This window comes from Nelumbo lutea, chromosome 3 (assembly GCF_056320005.1).
Source record: "Nelumbo lutea isolate HS-2025 chromosome 3, American lotus-T2T, whole genome shotgun sequence".
NCBI classification, from domain to species: domain Eukaryota; kingdom Viridiplantae; phylum Streptophyta; class Magnoliopsida; order Proteales; family Nelumbonaceae; genus Nelumbo; species Nelumbo lutea.
In genome coordinates this window covers 2168715-2185944 of record NC_142686.1, presented here as the reverse complement: position 1 = coordinate 2185944, position 17230 = coordinate 2168715, and the positions used below count along the sequence as shown (strand labels likewise).

Sequence of the window (17230 nt, the reverse complement as noted above, 5' to 3'; positions counted from 1 at the left end):
TGTTTATGATCAGAACCTGCTCACCTCAGGAGTCTTCTTTGAGGGAGACTCTGCCTCCTGAATTCAAGAATGAGAGAGAGAGAGAGAGAAAGAGAGAGAGACTTGAGAAAATGGCTCAATGTCTTCTTATTATGTCATGGGCTATTTATGGATGCCATGGTTACAACATATTAGTTATATTGGGCCATCTTGTGAGGTCCCCTGGTGTACACCTGTTTAATGGGCCTGAATGGGCCATTCCCACTATTATTCTTATTAACAGTTCCATCATCTCCTTCCCCCTTTAAAACAACCTTGTCATCAAGGTTAATGTCTGGGTAGCGTTGTTGCAGCTGAGAGTATTCTTCCCATGTTGCATCTTCTGGTGGTAGGTGTTTCCAGACCACCAAGGCCTGCTGAATCATCTTATTACCATCTCTGATCCATCGGAAGTCAGCAATATGGTCCATGTCAGGTTGCAAAGCCCCATCCTCTAAGAATTCAGGTAGACTAGCTAAAGCAGAGGGTATAGGTCCCACATGTTTCTTTAAGAGAGATACATGGAACGTGGGATGTATTTTGGAATAACTCAGAAGGTCCAACTTGTAAGCCACCTTGCCTACTCTCTCTGCCACACGAAATGGACCATAAAATCTGGGAGCTAGCTTTTGTGAGGTCCATTTTGCTAGGCTACCTTGGCGGTAAGGCCTCAGCTTCTAGTAACCCTAGTCCCCTACCTTGAATTGGACATCTTGGTGTTTTATCATATCGAGCCTTCATCTGTTGTTGGGCCTTGATCAAGTTGACCTTTAGATCCTTAATGACTGCATCTCTTTCCCTCCAGTGTGCATCCACCTCTGCTACAGCAATGGACCCTTTGTCATCCAGTAATATCGAAGTTGGTTCCCGTTTATATAGAGCTTGGAAAGGTGACATGCCAATTGAGATGTGAAAGGAAGTATTATACCAGTATTCTGCCCATGGGAGCCACTTGACCCACTGCTTGGGGTAATCACTAGTAAAGCATCGCAGATAGGTCTCAAGGAAGCTGTTGACAACCTCCATTTGCCCATCTGTCTGTGGATGATAACTTGTCAAATGGTGGAGTTTGGTCCCCTATGCTTGAAAATATTCAGACCAGAACTGACTCATGAAGGCTGAATCATGGTCAGAAATAATAGTTTTGGGTATGCCATGTAAACGGGAAACTTCTTGAATAAAAACTTTGGACACTTGTGCTGCTGTATATGGGTGGGATAAGGGCACAAAGTGTGCATATTTAGACAGACAATCTACAAAAACAACAATGATTGTCTTACCTATGGAAGGGGGAAGGCCGGTAATGAAGTCCGTAGTGACCTCATCCCACACTTGCTCCAGAAGGGGTAGTGGTTGTAACAAACCCCGCTGGGGACTGGTCATCATACTTGTGTCCTTGGCATATCACACATGTGACAACATAGTCACGAATCTGTGCTTCTTCATGCCCACCCAGTAAAAATGGGCTGATACCTGGTGGTAAGTCCTTAGGATGCTTGAATGTCCTCCTATTGGAGACGCATGAAAAAGCTCCAAGAGAGCCAGAATGTGACTTGAAGTGGCTGGTAAAACCATTCTGCCCTTATGCATAAGAACATCCTTATAAAGAGAGAAGATAGGTAGAGAACAGCCCCCAGTCACAATCTGATTCCGGATTCTGCTAAGACTAGTATCATTAGAGGCTTCTGCTCTGAGCTGATCAATGAATGGATAAGTGGTCATCATACTTGTGTCCTTGGCATATCACACATGTGACAACATAGTCACGAATCTGTGCTTCTTCATGCCCACCCAGTAAAAATGGGCTGATACCTGGTGGTAAGTCCTTAGGATGCTTGAATGTCCTCCTATTGGAGACGCATAAAAAAGCTCCAAGAGAGCCGGAATATGACTTGAAGTGGCTGGTAAAACCATTCTGCCCTAATGCATAAGAACATCCTTATAAAGAGAGAAGATAGGTAGAGAACAGCCCCCAGTCACAATCTGATTCCGGATTCTGCTAAGACTAGTATCATTAGAGGCTTCTGCTCTGAGCTGCTCAATGAATGGATAAGTGGGCTTAGAGATTGCCAACTGAAGGAATTCCTGCTGTCTTGACAAGGCATCAGCAACTAAGTTGGATGGACCTGCTTTGTATTCTACTGTGAAGTCAAAACCCATCAATTTATATAGACATCTTTGTTGTACCTCATTTAGAACAGATTGCTCTACTAGATACCTTAGGTTTCGTTGATTCAAGCAAATGGTGAAGGTTTGCCCCAACAAATATCCTCTCCACTTTTGCACAGCCAGAACCACCACCATTTATTCCTTTTCATAGGTGGATTTGCATTGGGCCTGTGAAGAGAGGACTTTACTGAAATTGGCTATGGCCTTTTCTTCCTGTAATAATACTGCCCCTATGCCCCTTCCTGATGTATCTGATTCCACCACAAAGGGCTTGGAGAAATCCGGTAATTACAATATTGGTGTAGTGAGAATTTGCTTCAATGTTGTGAAAGCTTGTTCTGCTTCCTCCGACCAATTAAATGCATTATTTTTAAGAAATTCTATCAGTGGAGCTGTCAGAGCACCAAACCCCTTAATGAAGGGCCAATAATATATGGTGAGGCCTAGAAAACGACGAAGGCTCTAGATGGCCATGGGCTTGGGCCACTGCACCATGCATTCTATTTTGTCTGGATCTGCTCTTACAGTGCCTCCTGTAACAATGTGACCCAAGTAATGAATCTATGTCTGTCCAAAATCGGACTTCGTCCACTTAGCATACAGCTGATGTGATCAGAGGACATCAAGAGTAATGCATAGATGTTGCATGTGAGACTCTCAATCGATGTTTTAGGCTAGGATGTCAAAAAATACAAGAATGAAGCGCCGCAAGAAATGACAGAAAACTTTGTTCATTAATGACTGAAATGTAAATGGGGCATTAATGAGACCGAAAGGCATCATCAAAAATTCATTGTGGCCCTCATGTGTACCCTGCCTGTATATCTAGTTTGGAAAAAAAATCTTGGCCATGCCGAGCTCATCCAACAATTCATCGATTATGGGAATAGGAAATTGATTCACAAACCATAATCTTATCTAAGGCACGGTAGTCAATGCAAAAACGCCACATGCCATCTTTTTTCTTAACCAAAAAGACCGATGTTGAGTAGGGACTATTACTGAGCTGAATTATTCCCTTCTCCCTGAGTTCTTTCACCATTTTTTTCTATTTCTATATTTTGGCAATGTGGATACCAGAATGGTCGCACATCAGCCGGTGCAACACCTGGTGTGATCGGAATCCATTAGTTATGAGACCGCAGCAAAGGTAAGTCAGTGGGTTCTTGGAAGATATCCAAATAATGATCAAGGAGTAACTGTAGTTCAGAGAGTTGGTGTTCGGACATGGACTTACATTTGTGTCCAAATAAGGTTGGGCCTATCTGATTCACACCCAAGCTCAAAAGTATCGTACACTTGGCATGGGTTCCTCTCTTCAACATTGTGGTTGGGTCCCAACCTTTTTAGGTGACACAACTTGCCTTGGATCTCTAAGTCCATTGTGAGGTGGGCCTAACCACAGGTTACCGGGCTTAATTCTCTTAGCCACTGGATACCCAACACGACATCAACATCACAAAGTTCCAGCGGATATAAGTCCACTTGGAATCCACATCATTGCATCTGCAGCTTCAGTCCTTCACATAGTCCATCACACCAGTCCCAATTGTCGAGCGAGCACTGTCATTACGAAATTTGGGGTGCTACCGCTGTCAAGTAGCACCGCATCTCGTCAACCCAGTAGTCGGCCCATTACCCGCATCGTCTAGGTTGAGTGTAACCCGGTGTGGACTTGGAGGGAAATGGTTGGTACTTCTGGTTCACCATTTTGGCCCAGTTCCTGATTATCACCCGAATTGTCCTAGTTGTCGAACTGTTCCAAATTTGCCAAGCGTTCAAATTTGACCTAGTATTCTCAAACTGTTCCCAATTGTCACAGTTTGGCCAGGGCTTCATCAAAATTTTCGAAGGAAGATGGTCCAAATCAGACACAGTAACATCCAGAAATTCTTGCCGTGTCATTTGAGGATGTGATCTTGAATATCAAAGTATCTTTCTAGCCTATAAATCCAAGAAAGAGAGTCTTCTCCACCAAGGCAGGGAAATCCACTCTGGTTGGTCGGTGAGTATTTCCCCCAACCTTCGGACACTATCTTGACTAGAGTCATCGGAATCATTTTCTTTATTATTTCTAGCAATGTTCAGAAAATCGGATCGGACCGGACCGGACTGGACCGGACCAGCTGGTTGAACCATGACCCGGCCCCCTATCCAATCCGGATACACCCCCAAAACCAGTATGTTAAAAAAAACATAAATAACGGTTTACCCTGCTGGTTCAATCAGAGAACCGGTCCCGGTTTTCGTATAACCGGCTGGTTTTTTTACATTTTCACTTTTAGTACAAAAAGACAAAAACTAAAATAGGGCCAAACTGGCCCTAGATCATTCCTTCTCCTTCTCCTTCTTCTTCTTCTTCTTCTTCTTCTTCTTCTTCTTCTACAGGTCTGCTCAAATTGAAATTCCAATTTGATTTTTGCTTCAGGCTTGGAATTTAATACTTCCTTTAGGCTTTCAGTCAACCAAATTCGGCCAAGATACAAGACAGTCCACCTAGTTGTTCAGTCTTGCAGGTTAGCCTAACTGCCTAAGCCCTCTTGAAAGCTTGATATATTTTTCTTTTTTGGAAAAGGTGAAGTAATTTTGTTCAACTCAAAAACATACAAGCTGGGATCAGACCCAGAAGGCCTGTCTGAATACCACAGCAGTTACATTTTCCTCCAGAATTCAGAACAATAAAAAGAAGACAAATTCAGACTTTTAAATTCTTCAGATACAGATATCCAAGAAATCAGTTTTCCCACAGCTCTCTGAATGGTGTCTTCAGGACTTTTGCCTCTCTTATTGAAGATTCTGCTGTTCCTCTCGGCCCAAATGGACCATAAAACAGCGGCTAGAATAGTCCTCCACACCAGGTTCCCTTTCTTACTAAGGCCTCCCACCTTCCAACAATCGAGGAGATCCTTAACCAATCTAGGCATTACCCAAATAATTCCAAGACTCTGAGAAAGTGTCCCCAAATCTGAGAGGAAAAAGGACAATGAATGCATAGATGATCTGTAGATTCAGCATGATGCCCACACAGACTACAGAAAGGATCCATAACCTGAATGCCCCTTCTCACCAAATTAACTCTGGAGAGACATTTATCCAGGGCCATCGTCCAAACCAGAAAGTTGACTTTTGAAGGACTTATTGTATTCCAGATCTGAGAATCAGGAAAATCAGTAGCATCCACACTACCCAATTTAGAGGCAAGGGACTTAACAGAAAATTCACCATTTGAATTCCATTTCCATCTCCATCTTTTTTTTTCTGATCAATAACAAGAAACTTTATTAAAGATATGAAGCTATGTGAAGCTTAGGTACAAAGGGGAGATAAAAAGACTTAACTCCCCACCAAAGAATACAAGGAAAATTCAAAAATTAGCCCAAAAAGTCGAAACCCTATCCACAACAAAAGAATTAGCAGTCCTCTTCACCCAGTTGTAATGAACCACAATATCACTACTCAGCCAGTTAAATTTATTCTTCTCATTGTTATAACTCCATAATCCGCTGCCTCCCCCCCCTTAGCCACCTAATCACCACCTCCGAGTCACCTTCAAGAACCAAACATCTGATGTTCAACTCCCTTGCTCTTTGGATACCTTCCAGGGCTGCGAGGATCTCAGCCCTAAGAGAGTCTCCTTCCCCAATTGGGCCTGAGAACATAGCAATAACAGCCCCCAACTCATTCCTGAATACTCCCCCAATCCCAGAAGGCCCTGGGTTCCTTATACAGCTACCATCAAAATTCAATTTTATGAACCCAAAAGGAGAAGGGGACCACGAAAGACTACAGGTCCTCTTACAGAGGGCAAAGGAGGCTATCTGCTTCCAATTTCTCACCACATCAGCCACAGAATAATCTGAGAACAATTCCATAGTTTTCAACCAATGTGTCACCCTTAACAAAATTAGATCCAAGGTTCAAAGTATCGATACGATATGAGTTTCGGTCGTATCGTATCGGTACATAGAAATGGCCGAAACTTTATCTTTTTTTAGTTTTTTTCACATTTTGGTTTTTTGGGAATCTTTTAGCATGCTTTTAATTATTAAAAAATTGGGGGTCCGAAACTCCTAGAAACAGGCGTTTCGGACCATATCTTTTTCAAAAGATACGATACAATACGCCCCGTATCGGGCATTTCGTATCGATACTTTGAACCATGATTAGATCTAATAAGTTTCTAATGGTTCTTTCCTTATTTGAAAATATTCGTGTTTCTTCCTTCCCATAAAGACCAACACACTGCAGCCCTAATGCTTCTCCACATAGTCTTCCCTCTCTTCTTTGGCCATCTGAAAAAAGAGGGAGAGAACAAGCTTTTGACACTCCCAGAGGGAATCCAAACACACCCAAAAAGGGAAAAGACCCACTCCCAAACTGATTTAGCAACCGAACAAGTGACCATAAGGTGGTAACCAGTTTCCCCATCAGCTTTACACAGAGTACATCTATTAGGAAGTAAACAAGAGTTGGGTCTCTTCTTCTGAAGTAGGTCATTTGTGTTAATTCCTTCCAGGAAAGTTTCCCAACAAAAACTATCAACCAAAGGAGGAATGAGCCTACTCCAAATTTCTTTAACCGGGAAAGACAACCCAATGGGATCAGAAGGCTGAGTTAAAGTCTCGAAAAATGAGGCACAAGAGAAAACACCTGAAGAGGAGGGAACCCAAAATCCGGTGTCCTCCTTAATGGGATCCAAGAAGAAATTTTCAAGGATGGCTAACAAAGACAAAATGTGGTCCAAGTCCGTGTCCCTAATTGCCCTTCTCAGCCCTAGGTTCCACCCAAACCCTGAAGGAGAGTTTGAGGAGGTTAAGAAGGAAGAAATGGGTTCATTTTTCAAATCAGAAAGAGCATACAAAGAGGGGAATTGGTCCATTAGAGGTGAGTCCCTGACCAAAATTTTATTTTATTACCGGAGCTAAGACCATACCTGATACAATGGGAGAATACTGGAAGCAGTTTGTGTATGGCTGACCAAGGAGAAGCGGCTGTAGTCCTTGCCAAGATTCCAGGTTCCCAACCATTGTCTTCCAACCCATGTATACTAAACACAATCTTTGTACACAACTTGTCTCTTTCCAACAGAAACCTCCATAACCATTTCCCCAACAATGCCATGTTCCTCTTCCTAAGATTCCCAATCCCAAGACCTCCTAGCTTTTTACCTCTAGTTACCACCTCCCAACTCACCCTATGGTCCCGCTTCTCCTCTCCAGGCTCCCACAAGAAATCCCTCATAAGCTTTTCCAAAGTGTTAGAGACCTTTGTGGGGATCTTAAACACCGATAGGAAGTACACAAGAAGATTAGCTAGGGTTGATCTAATCAAAGTGATTCTCCCCCCCAAGGAAAGATAATTTTTCCTCCAAGAGGCAAGCCTTTTCCGAAATCTCTCCACCACTGGGTTCCAAAAGCTTACCTTCTTAGGGTTATCCCCCAGGGGGAGGCCTAAGTAAGCCATCAGCCATTCCAAGGTTGCACACCCTAAGACATCTGCATACTCTCTAAGCTCCCTCTCCTCCAGATTCACACCCGCCAAACTACTTTTATCCAAATTCACCTTGAGATTGGATACCCGCTCAAAGAGTTGTATTGCCAACTTTAGGTTCTGAATCCACTCAATGTCCCCACCTTCACAGAAAAGGATAGTGTCATTTGCGAATTGTAGATGAGTAAGAGGCATCTTCTCCCTTCCTACTCTCCATCCTTTTAATAAATTCCTTGAATCTGCTCTCTGAATCAATCTCCCAAGTACATCAGCGATCAGAGTGAATAGGAAAGAGGATAGTGGATCACCTTGTCTTATCCCTCTCGAGGCAGGGAAGAAATCCACCACATTTCCATTCACCAAGATAGAGTAGTGGCAACTTCTAATACAACCCCAAATCCAATTACACCAACTATCTCCAAAGCCAAAACTTTTCAACACCTCCAATAGGAAGGACCAATCAACCAACTCATAAGCCTTCTCCAAGTCCAGTTTACACACCACTCCTTTCTTCTTGGATTTCCTAAAACTCTCCAGACTCTCATTTGCAATCAAGATTTGATCCATTTCCATCTCCATCTATCTTCCAACTGTTGATCAATCCTCTGATTTTAAAGGAGAGCCATCAGGCCCCCAATCTCTTCTAATTCCCAATCAAACAAATCCCTCCTAAAAATGGAAGTCCAAGTTAAAGGCCCACCTGTCACACAACAGTACTCAGCCACAGAAGCTTCTTGATTAAGAGCACGCTGAAAAAGATGAGGAAAAGATTCAGCTAGAGTCACGTCCAAACACCAAGGGTCCTTCCAGAACTTTGTTCTTTCCCCGTTTCCAACCTTAACAGAAATTCCTTCCATGAACACAAAGAAGCTTTTCATGATAGATTTCCAAGGGGAACTACCCCAACTTAGGGGAGGATCCCTGAATCTCCAATTACCCCACTCCACCCCATATTTATCTGCAATGAGAGATCTCTACCAAGCCTCCCTCTCAACCAAGAACCTCCAAATCCACTTGCTTAGCAGGGCAGTGTTGAAATTCTTCACTTTCCTAATGCCTAACCCACCGTCAGCCTTAGGAAGACAGACTTGAACCCAGCTTACAAGATGCACTTTCCTCTCCTCCCCCAACCCCTCCAAAGAAAATTCCTCTGGATCTGCTCCAATCTTTTGGCAACTTTGATAGGGATGGGGAAGAGAGAAAGAAAGTAAGTGGGTAAATTGCAAAGAGTGTTTTTAACCAGAATAACCCTACCCCAAAAGAGAGATATCTAGCCTTCCATGCAGCCTCTTGAAAACTTGAAATAAAAATTTAAACTTGAATAAATTGATTTCATATTTTGAATTTATGTGGTATTGATAATGAAATAACTGAAAATTGAAATCAATTTTAGTTTATCGTCTATGCATTATAATTTTTTAATTTTATTATCTATATTTTATTTATTACATCAGCACAATTCGACCCCAGTCGGACCTCTGACCCATGAACCTCTGCCTTTACCGGGTCGATGCGCGGTCCAGTTTTCAGAACATTGGTTTCTGATTGTTGTCATCTTTTCACACTGCAACATCACTGCAGAGATCGCTCTCTTGATCTCTCACAAGTTGTCGGCAAACTTGTGTAGATCAACCTCAATTCAATCCACTATTTCCTCCATCGCCAATGATCTTGTTTGCAGCATGGATAGTCATGATCTCTGATCTTGTTACTGCTCTGATACCAAAATTGATGAGAATCTGCTCACCTTAGGAGTCTTCATCTAGGACTCTGCCTCTTGAGTAAAAGAACTAGAGAAAGAGACTTCAGAAAATGGCTTGATGCCTTCTTATTATGTCATGGGCTATTTATGGATGCCATGGTTACAACATATTAGTTATATTGAGCCATCTTGCCAGGTCCCCTGGTGTACACCTGTTTAATGGGCCTGAATGGGCCATTCCCACTATTATTCTTATTAACAGTTCCATCAGTTTCGTTTGTGTATTTAAAGTTACAGACACATAGTATACATACACTTTACACCTTTTCATATTACTGATGCATAAACGCCATGCTAGAAAAGGATTATGACTTATGTTTGTCTTTGTCTTCTTGTTACTGTTGTTGTTATAATTGAGAACTGCCACATCCAAAAATCTGGAACCTATGCTAATATTAACGATCATGTCTTCCATATCTTTTCCCTAGATCTCCAAAAAAAAAGCATATGATCCTTACCTTCTTGCTCTCAATTGTTTCTGGGACATCACCACTTGCAATCCGCTGAGTAAGTCCTTCTGCAATTGCAGTTTTCCCAACACCAGGTTCTCCAATAAGGCAGGGATTGTTCTTTGTCCGCCTACCAAGAATCTGAGTCACACGTTCTATTTGTTGTTGCCTTCCAACAACAGGATCCACTTTGCCCTGAAAGGCATGAATAATTGCTTAAAGTAAACTCATTGAAACAATGAAACATGGCATAGCAATAAATGCCAGAGGAAAAAATTGAGAGAAAAAAAAATGAAGATACCTCTTCTGCCAGTTTTGTCAAGTTAGTGCCATACTCCTCGAGTGTCGGCATCTTATTGCCACTGCTTCCTCCTCCAACCCCAGCTCCAACAGCTTCTGTGCTCTCACCCACCATTCGGATAACCTAATTGCATAAAAAAAAACATGATAAATTTGGAAATAAAATGATAAATGCAAGTACATTTAAGATAAGTAGGCTTTATCCATGACAAGTACAAATGTATGTTGCCTGCCTGTGTACGAATGTTATTTGAATCAGCACCTAGGTTTTCAAGCACGCGAGCTGCTACACCTTCACCCTCGTGAAGAAGTCCCAGAAGCAAGTGCTCGGATCCAATATAATTATGACCTGAGACATTTAATATGTAAGAATAGCTATGAAAAAAGATAAATAAAAAGGAATATACATAACTGGAAAATGTTATGACAAAGATACCAGAAAGTTAACACAGGCAAATACAAGACCTAGGCACACAATTCAACATATAGCCCTTAATCACAGGTCATATTCCTTAATTTCCTTTTGAAAGGACAATTTATTTACTGACAACAAAGGACAATTTAAACATTAACAAGACAGAAAAATAAAACTAATTAGATATCAAAGGAAAGCATAAATTTTGGCAATCATATACAGCTATACCTACTACCTAGCACTATCAAATAACATTTGCAAATCTTAATTAATGACTCAACAGAACAATAGCTGAGGATCAAGATGCAGTGGTTGCAGATTACTATGAGAGTATTGAAAATGTTGTTGTTTGGAGTCCAACTTTTCGAAGGAGAAATCAGAATTGGGAGATTGGGAATTTTGCTGAGTTGTTTGGGCTTCTGTCAGTTCAGGTGGTGGATACTGGATACTAGCAGAGAGGATAGTTGGATTTGGAATTGGACTGCAGACAGGCTTTTCTCAGTTAAGTCTTTTGCTCTCAAGCTGTCAGAGAGTAATCTGGGTGCAGTTCCAGCATTCAAAAGTTGGAATTCCATCTCCCCTTCAAAAATCAATGCTTTAGTGTGGGCTACTGCTCTGGACAGGTGCTTAACCAAAGTAGGTTTACTCAAGAGGGGGATGCAGATCCCAGACCAGAGGTGTATTTTTTGTGGGTAGACTTTGGAGGATTCAAGTCATCTTTTCCTCTGGGGGTGATTTGGGCCATGCCTAGTAATATTTTGGACCTTCTGTGGAGAAGGGATGTTCAAGGGCTTCCTATGTTTGCAAGCTGCATTTGAAATTCTGTTCCAGCTGCTGTGATTAGCACTATCTGGGTTGAAAGGAACAGAAGGATCTTTTAGCAGAAATCTAAGGAACTGAAGGAATTCATTTCCTTTTCCTTTGGAAAGCTAGTGTACTGGATTTCTGCAGCTAAGGTTTCTTCAGCAGTGTAATCCAGTGGCTTTGCTGAGGACCAGAAACCTGTGGAAGTTGTAACTTTTCTATTTGTTTTTGCTTGTGCCTGGCCAAGGTCTTTTTCCTTGGGGGCCTGTTGTACTTTGTTTGTACTATTAATAAAAGTTACCTTGCCTTTTTCCTTTAAAAGAGAGAGAGAGAGAGAACAATAATGGGTCCAAGGATGTAATAGGAAAAGACAAAATGCATCCACTTATTAAACAATTAAGAAATCAAAAAATTACCAAGTTGGCGCGCTTCCTCTAGAGAGAGTTCTAAAACACATTTTGCGCGAGGAGTGAATGGTATCTCCACAGCAACAAATCCACTGCCCCTCCCTATGATCTTCTCCACTTCCACACGAGCATCCTTCAGATTAATTCCCATGGACTTAAGAACTTTTGCAGCAATTCGAGTGCCTTCACCAATAAGACCTAACAGAATCTGTTCTGTGCCAACAAAGTTGTGTCCAAGCCGTCTTGCCTCCTCTTGGGCAAGCATAATAACTTTAATAGCTTTTTCTGTGAAGCGCTCAAACATAGCTACTGCTACTCCCCGGCTGGCCTTTCCTCTTGGAACAGAGATTGCAGCTGTCACCATGGAATGAAAATTGCAATGGGACCTCAGCATAGAATCCAAAGCATTAGAAGCTCGCAATCCTGAAAAACCTCGTAGCAAAAGGCTGGGAAATGGCACATGGAATAACATTTTGGAAGGATTCCTTCCAGATCCTCTAAGTTGGCCATGGCATTGGCCAGCAACTGCAGCAGACAGGTTTGTCAATTGAACAAGAGCCATGGCCATGATTCTTATGAATCTGCTATCTGTGTAATATGTGACAACCTGAAGTTAGCATGCTGCAAACAGGATCAACCATAATTTTTCCGTTTTTGATAAACTAGAATAATTTAAGCAGGTCAGGTATTGAATAGCATTGGTATGCCAACTATTGAGATGACAAATGTATTGTTTGCAGTTATCAAAGCCAGGACAAAACAGATATGTATATGTCCAGATGTAGAGACAACATAGTTTATACGCATGACCACACCGGATCAAATCTGAGTATCCGCTATGGTATAGATGCCTCTTGACAACTAGAACAGCAGGCACTGGCAACACAATACCAATCTTCAGGGCAAAAATCTGTACTTCCCTTTTGAGTTACCAGTTGCCAAACTTATAATGAATTAATCCTTTTGGGGTACCAATGAAAAATAAGTAGGGATTTGAAATTACATTGACAGCAGTGTTGCACGGAAACAGACACTGGAATCAGAATCTGATGCATGTCTGGGAACTCAGCATTCACTAAGATGAAAAAACAAGGACTTAAGGGAAAAAATATAAATTCTTAAAATAGTATAGTCCATATTTTTATGAATTCTAGCATTAAATACCTATAGAGAAAGGTGTACAAATTTATCAGTCCATCTTAATTGCTTAATAAAATTTTATAGTTGTTCATTTATGTCAAATAAGCAAATAGAATAAGGAAAATGTTACATAGAAGTGTTCCTCAAGAATCGTATGAGGTACTAGAATCTGAAATATGTCCAACACAGACAATTCATCCATTTAGGGAAGTCAATGCAACATTGATTGGGAGTGAGCAACTTATTCAGTAGAGACTGGCTTTACAACATGCACCTGACCTCATGTCTACAAAGTTAAGTGTTACTAGGCATAATAAGGCAATTAACAGCACAGAGAGATAACATTTAGGTGCTAACAATAAAGGTAAATATAGGTAACATCTTATCACCTTGTACCGTTTTATTTTATTGAAATATTCTTTTGTTTTCAAAAAACAAAAAAAAAAAACAAAACAAAAGGAAGCATCAAGCATTCAAGCACCACATTTATCAAAAAAAGAAATCAATCACCACAAGTAGACAGCCTTAAATAGATGATAGATAAGAATATACTAACAGGGTTCCACAATGATAAGTGATGGAGAAGAGGACTCGCTAGTAACTGAGAAGCATATGGAGAAACAAAGCATCATATAATTTTTAATTTCCAAGATCTCTGTGTATAAATTGGAAGTATGTTATGCATAAATAACGGCAAACATGAACCAACTCTGAGTACATTCAGATCAAAGAAAAGGTACATGTCTTTGGCAACATTGTAGTGCGGGTACTTGGAACTTGCAACATATAGGCACTAGAGTTTGTAACAACAAGAATTAATCATCAACCAGCATAAGACCATACAATTTTACATCAGAAATGAGCCGATTTTAGCTCAAGGGAGCCAAGCTAAATAAAGTTAACCTTCCAAACTACACAGGGGAATGAAACCCTCAAACCCAATGATCCCTTGATTGTTTTCCAACTTCTAAAGGCAAAAACCAAGGCAGAAAAAGATAGCTCATGCTACTGATTAAGAAAGCCCGAGTAACTGCAACAGACCTTCAATATCATCTTAGTACAATTCCTTTATTACAATAAATCCAAGCATTAATGATAGACATCTATATGTGGAGCACTGACCCAAAACCTCTTGGAAGAACTAAGGAATTTAAAAACCCTTCAACGGACTATAAATTCGATTTTGATGTCATAATAAAATTGGCTAACCCACCAAAAGAAATTTGAGAAGCCCTTCATCTCGGAGGACGAGAAATTCAGTATGCAGGGCTCCACGTCTAGAGCCAATTGAGTGAGCAAACAAACCTATAGGGGGAAAAGAGACAGAAGGTGGAATCATCGATGGAACACATAAGAGACATTTCAGAACCATGTACAGCATCAGAATTCAAAAATCCAACCCATAGTAGTAAGAACAAAAGGGATAAACATAGAAGCCAGGAGAAATACTAAAACTCCCATTTGAAACAGACGAAATTAGAGGATTAAATTCCTGAAAACCCATTAACTTTAACACGAAATTAGAAAAATCGAAGAGAAATAGCAGTACCTGAAATCACACTAATAGAAGCTCGTAATTAATTCGAACAAACCGGTTCCAGGAGAGAGGGAGGGAGGGAGGGAGGGAGGGAGGTTCTAATTCTCCTTCGCGGGGAGGGAGCGAAGAGGTGGGAATTGAGATAGATGCTAGAGTGTACTTTTTTTCGGTAAAAGACTAGAGTGTACTTCATTCCTCGTGGAAACTGATTAGGTCATATCTACTTTTTGCCAAATGGCACGATCAATTCTTGATAAACCGCGCAAAAGGGCAATGTTTTTTAAGACTCGGGCACAAAATCGGAAAGTCTTCGGTCTTTCTGGGGTCAAATGGTTTCATCACACATAAAAATATATTTTTTAATCTATTTATATATATATATATATTTATATATATATATATATATATTATATCTTAAATTTTTTATTTTTTTAATTTCATATCATTTTTTAAACAATCAAATGCATTTTTCCAACAACCTAAATAATCTTTTTTCCTAAAATTTCTTCTAAAATACCACCCTTACTATCCCCCACTTTCTCCAAAATTATCTCTAGTTCTTATTTATCTTCTAAATTATCTCTAATTCCTATTTATCTTCTAAATTATCTCTAATTCATATTTATCTCCAAAATTATCTCTAATTTAGTAGAGAGTTTTTCTCCTAAATTATCTCTAATTCCTATTTATCCTCTCCCCTACTTATTATCTATATCTATCTAAAGAAAGTTCGCATTAAAAAAATAAAAAATTATTTAAATATCCTAACAAAATTATATAATAACTTTAAAATATTTATTAAAAACACAAAAAATAATTTTATTTTTTTAGAAAATATATCATGAATGTACTAACAATTTAAATTATGTTTTTTCAGATTATTAATTTAAATGTTTTTCAAATATTTAATAATATGTAATAGCTTTAAATAAAGAAAACTCAAATAACAAAAAATATTAAATATTTTATAGATTATTTAAATATTTATATAACTAAATGTTTATTATAACTAGATTTTAAATACTAAAAATAGCGAAATTATGTAATAAATTTTAAAAAAATCTTCAAACATAATATTGAAATTAATAACAATTTAATATATTACAACATTAATAATGGAATTATGTAATAATAGTACAAATTATGATTTTATGGATAATTAAATTCAATAAATAATTAATATTTTAAAGTTTAAATATTTTGCATTTTAAATAGTTAAAATAAAGAAATTATGTAATAAATTAAAAAAAAAATCTGAAAAGTAGAAAAATAGTTATAACATAATATTGAAATTAATAATAATTTAATATTTTTACATAACATTGTAAATAACTAATTTCACTTATATCAAGTAATAATTCTACATACTAAAATTAAAACTTATTGTATTTTAGTAATTATTTGTTATTTTTTGTGATAAATGTATTTTCAATAATTATGTATAATTTTATTTTGTTTTGTTATTTAAAAAAAAAACTTTCAATAATTATTGGTGATTAAACTACTATTATTAAACTTTTTAAATTTAATTTATTGTACTTATTGTATTTTTGTTATAACTTATTGATTAATATTTATTAGAGATTAAACTATTATTTAAGATTATACTATTTATTGACAAAGTTAATATATTTTTAGCACTTATTGTATTTTTCTAATTATTATAATTATTGTATTTTTTTCATTATCAATATATTTTCAAGTGTGTATTTTTGCTATAAATTTTCAATAATTATTGGAGATTAAATTATTGTTATTTATTAGAGTTGGGACTATTAATTTAGTTGAAATTATGAGTGTTTATGAGTTGGTTCGGTTCGGTCATAGGCTATTTGGCCAACCAAATTGACTTGGTTAGGTTAGGAAGTTTGTCAATTGAAACCGACTGACCTTTTTGTGAAAATCAACCCACTCAAGTTGTATCAGTTTGGATCATTTTTTTTTTTTTGTTTGGTTAGTCGATTCAAAATATTTAAACTTAAAAATTTAATTTAATTTAAAAAATATTGTTCAATTATTAAAAAATAAATTTAAAAATTAGACTTATGATATAAAACATTTTAGACTAAGAAAGATGGGAAACTTCCCACTCTTCCATATTAAAAACTATATTTAAAATATAAAATATTAATATATATCCATGGTTAGGTTGTTCAATTTTGGTTGGTTTACAAATGGCTAAAGTGAAACTGATCCAAGTTGGTCGAATTGGGAAATTTTGAACCAAAGCCGACCTAAAATACTAGAAAATCGACCAACTCGAGTTGAGTAGATCGGGCTGGTTGGTTTCATGAGTTTGATTAATAAACCTAACTAAAATTAATTATTGTTATTTTTTGTATTATGAAAAATTATTAAAGTAGTTTATAAAATATGATTAATTATTAATTATTTAAAAAGTTGAAAATATAAAACAATCGTATACTCTTATGTGTTTTTATTAGGGTCATTTACTAGAACACACTTTATAGTTTTACATATTTACTTAAACCTACTTTATAGTTTTCATTTTACTAAAATAGTCCATATATTTCACAACTTATTTACTTAATCAACCTTTTATTAAGGAGTGTTTGTTTTGCCATTAAGCCCATAATTTTTTATTTCAAAAATACCCTTAACACTTTTTTGTACAGAATACAAAATTGACCAAAAACATAGCCAATAGAGTAGTTGCCCATGTCTTAGTAAGGGCAAAATTGGTATTTTATTTTTATTTTTATTTTCTTTTGATTATAT

General features: G+C 38.1%; 1 protein-coding gene across 1 annotated transcript in view; it reads right to left on the bottom strand.

The window, feature by feature from the left end:
- Positions 1 to 12866, bottom strand: part of LOC148862344 (ATP-dependent Clp protease ATP-binding subunit ClpA homolog CD4B, chloroplastic-like) — a 28528-nt gene extending 15662 nt beyond the window's left edge. The window contains 5 exon segments of the mRNA XM_088976533.1: positions 9898 to 10083; positions 10190 to 10312; positions 10422 to 10537; positions 11824 to 12402; positions 12818 to 12866. Coding sequence (XP_088832659.1) covers positions 9898 to 10083; positions 10190 to 10312; positions 10422 to 10537; positions 11824 to 12382 — 984 coding nt within the window. The 5' untranslated portion in view covers positions 12383 to 12402; positions 12818 to 12866.
- Between the last annotated feature and the right edge of the window lie 4364 nt (positions 12867 to 17230).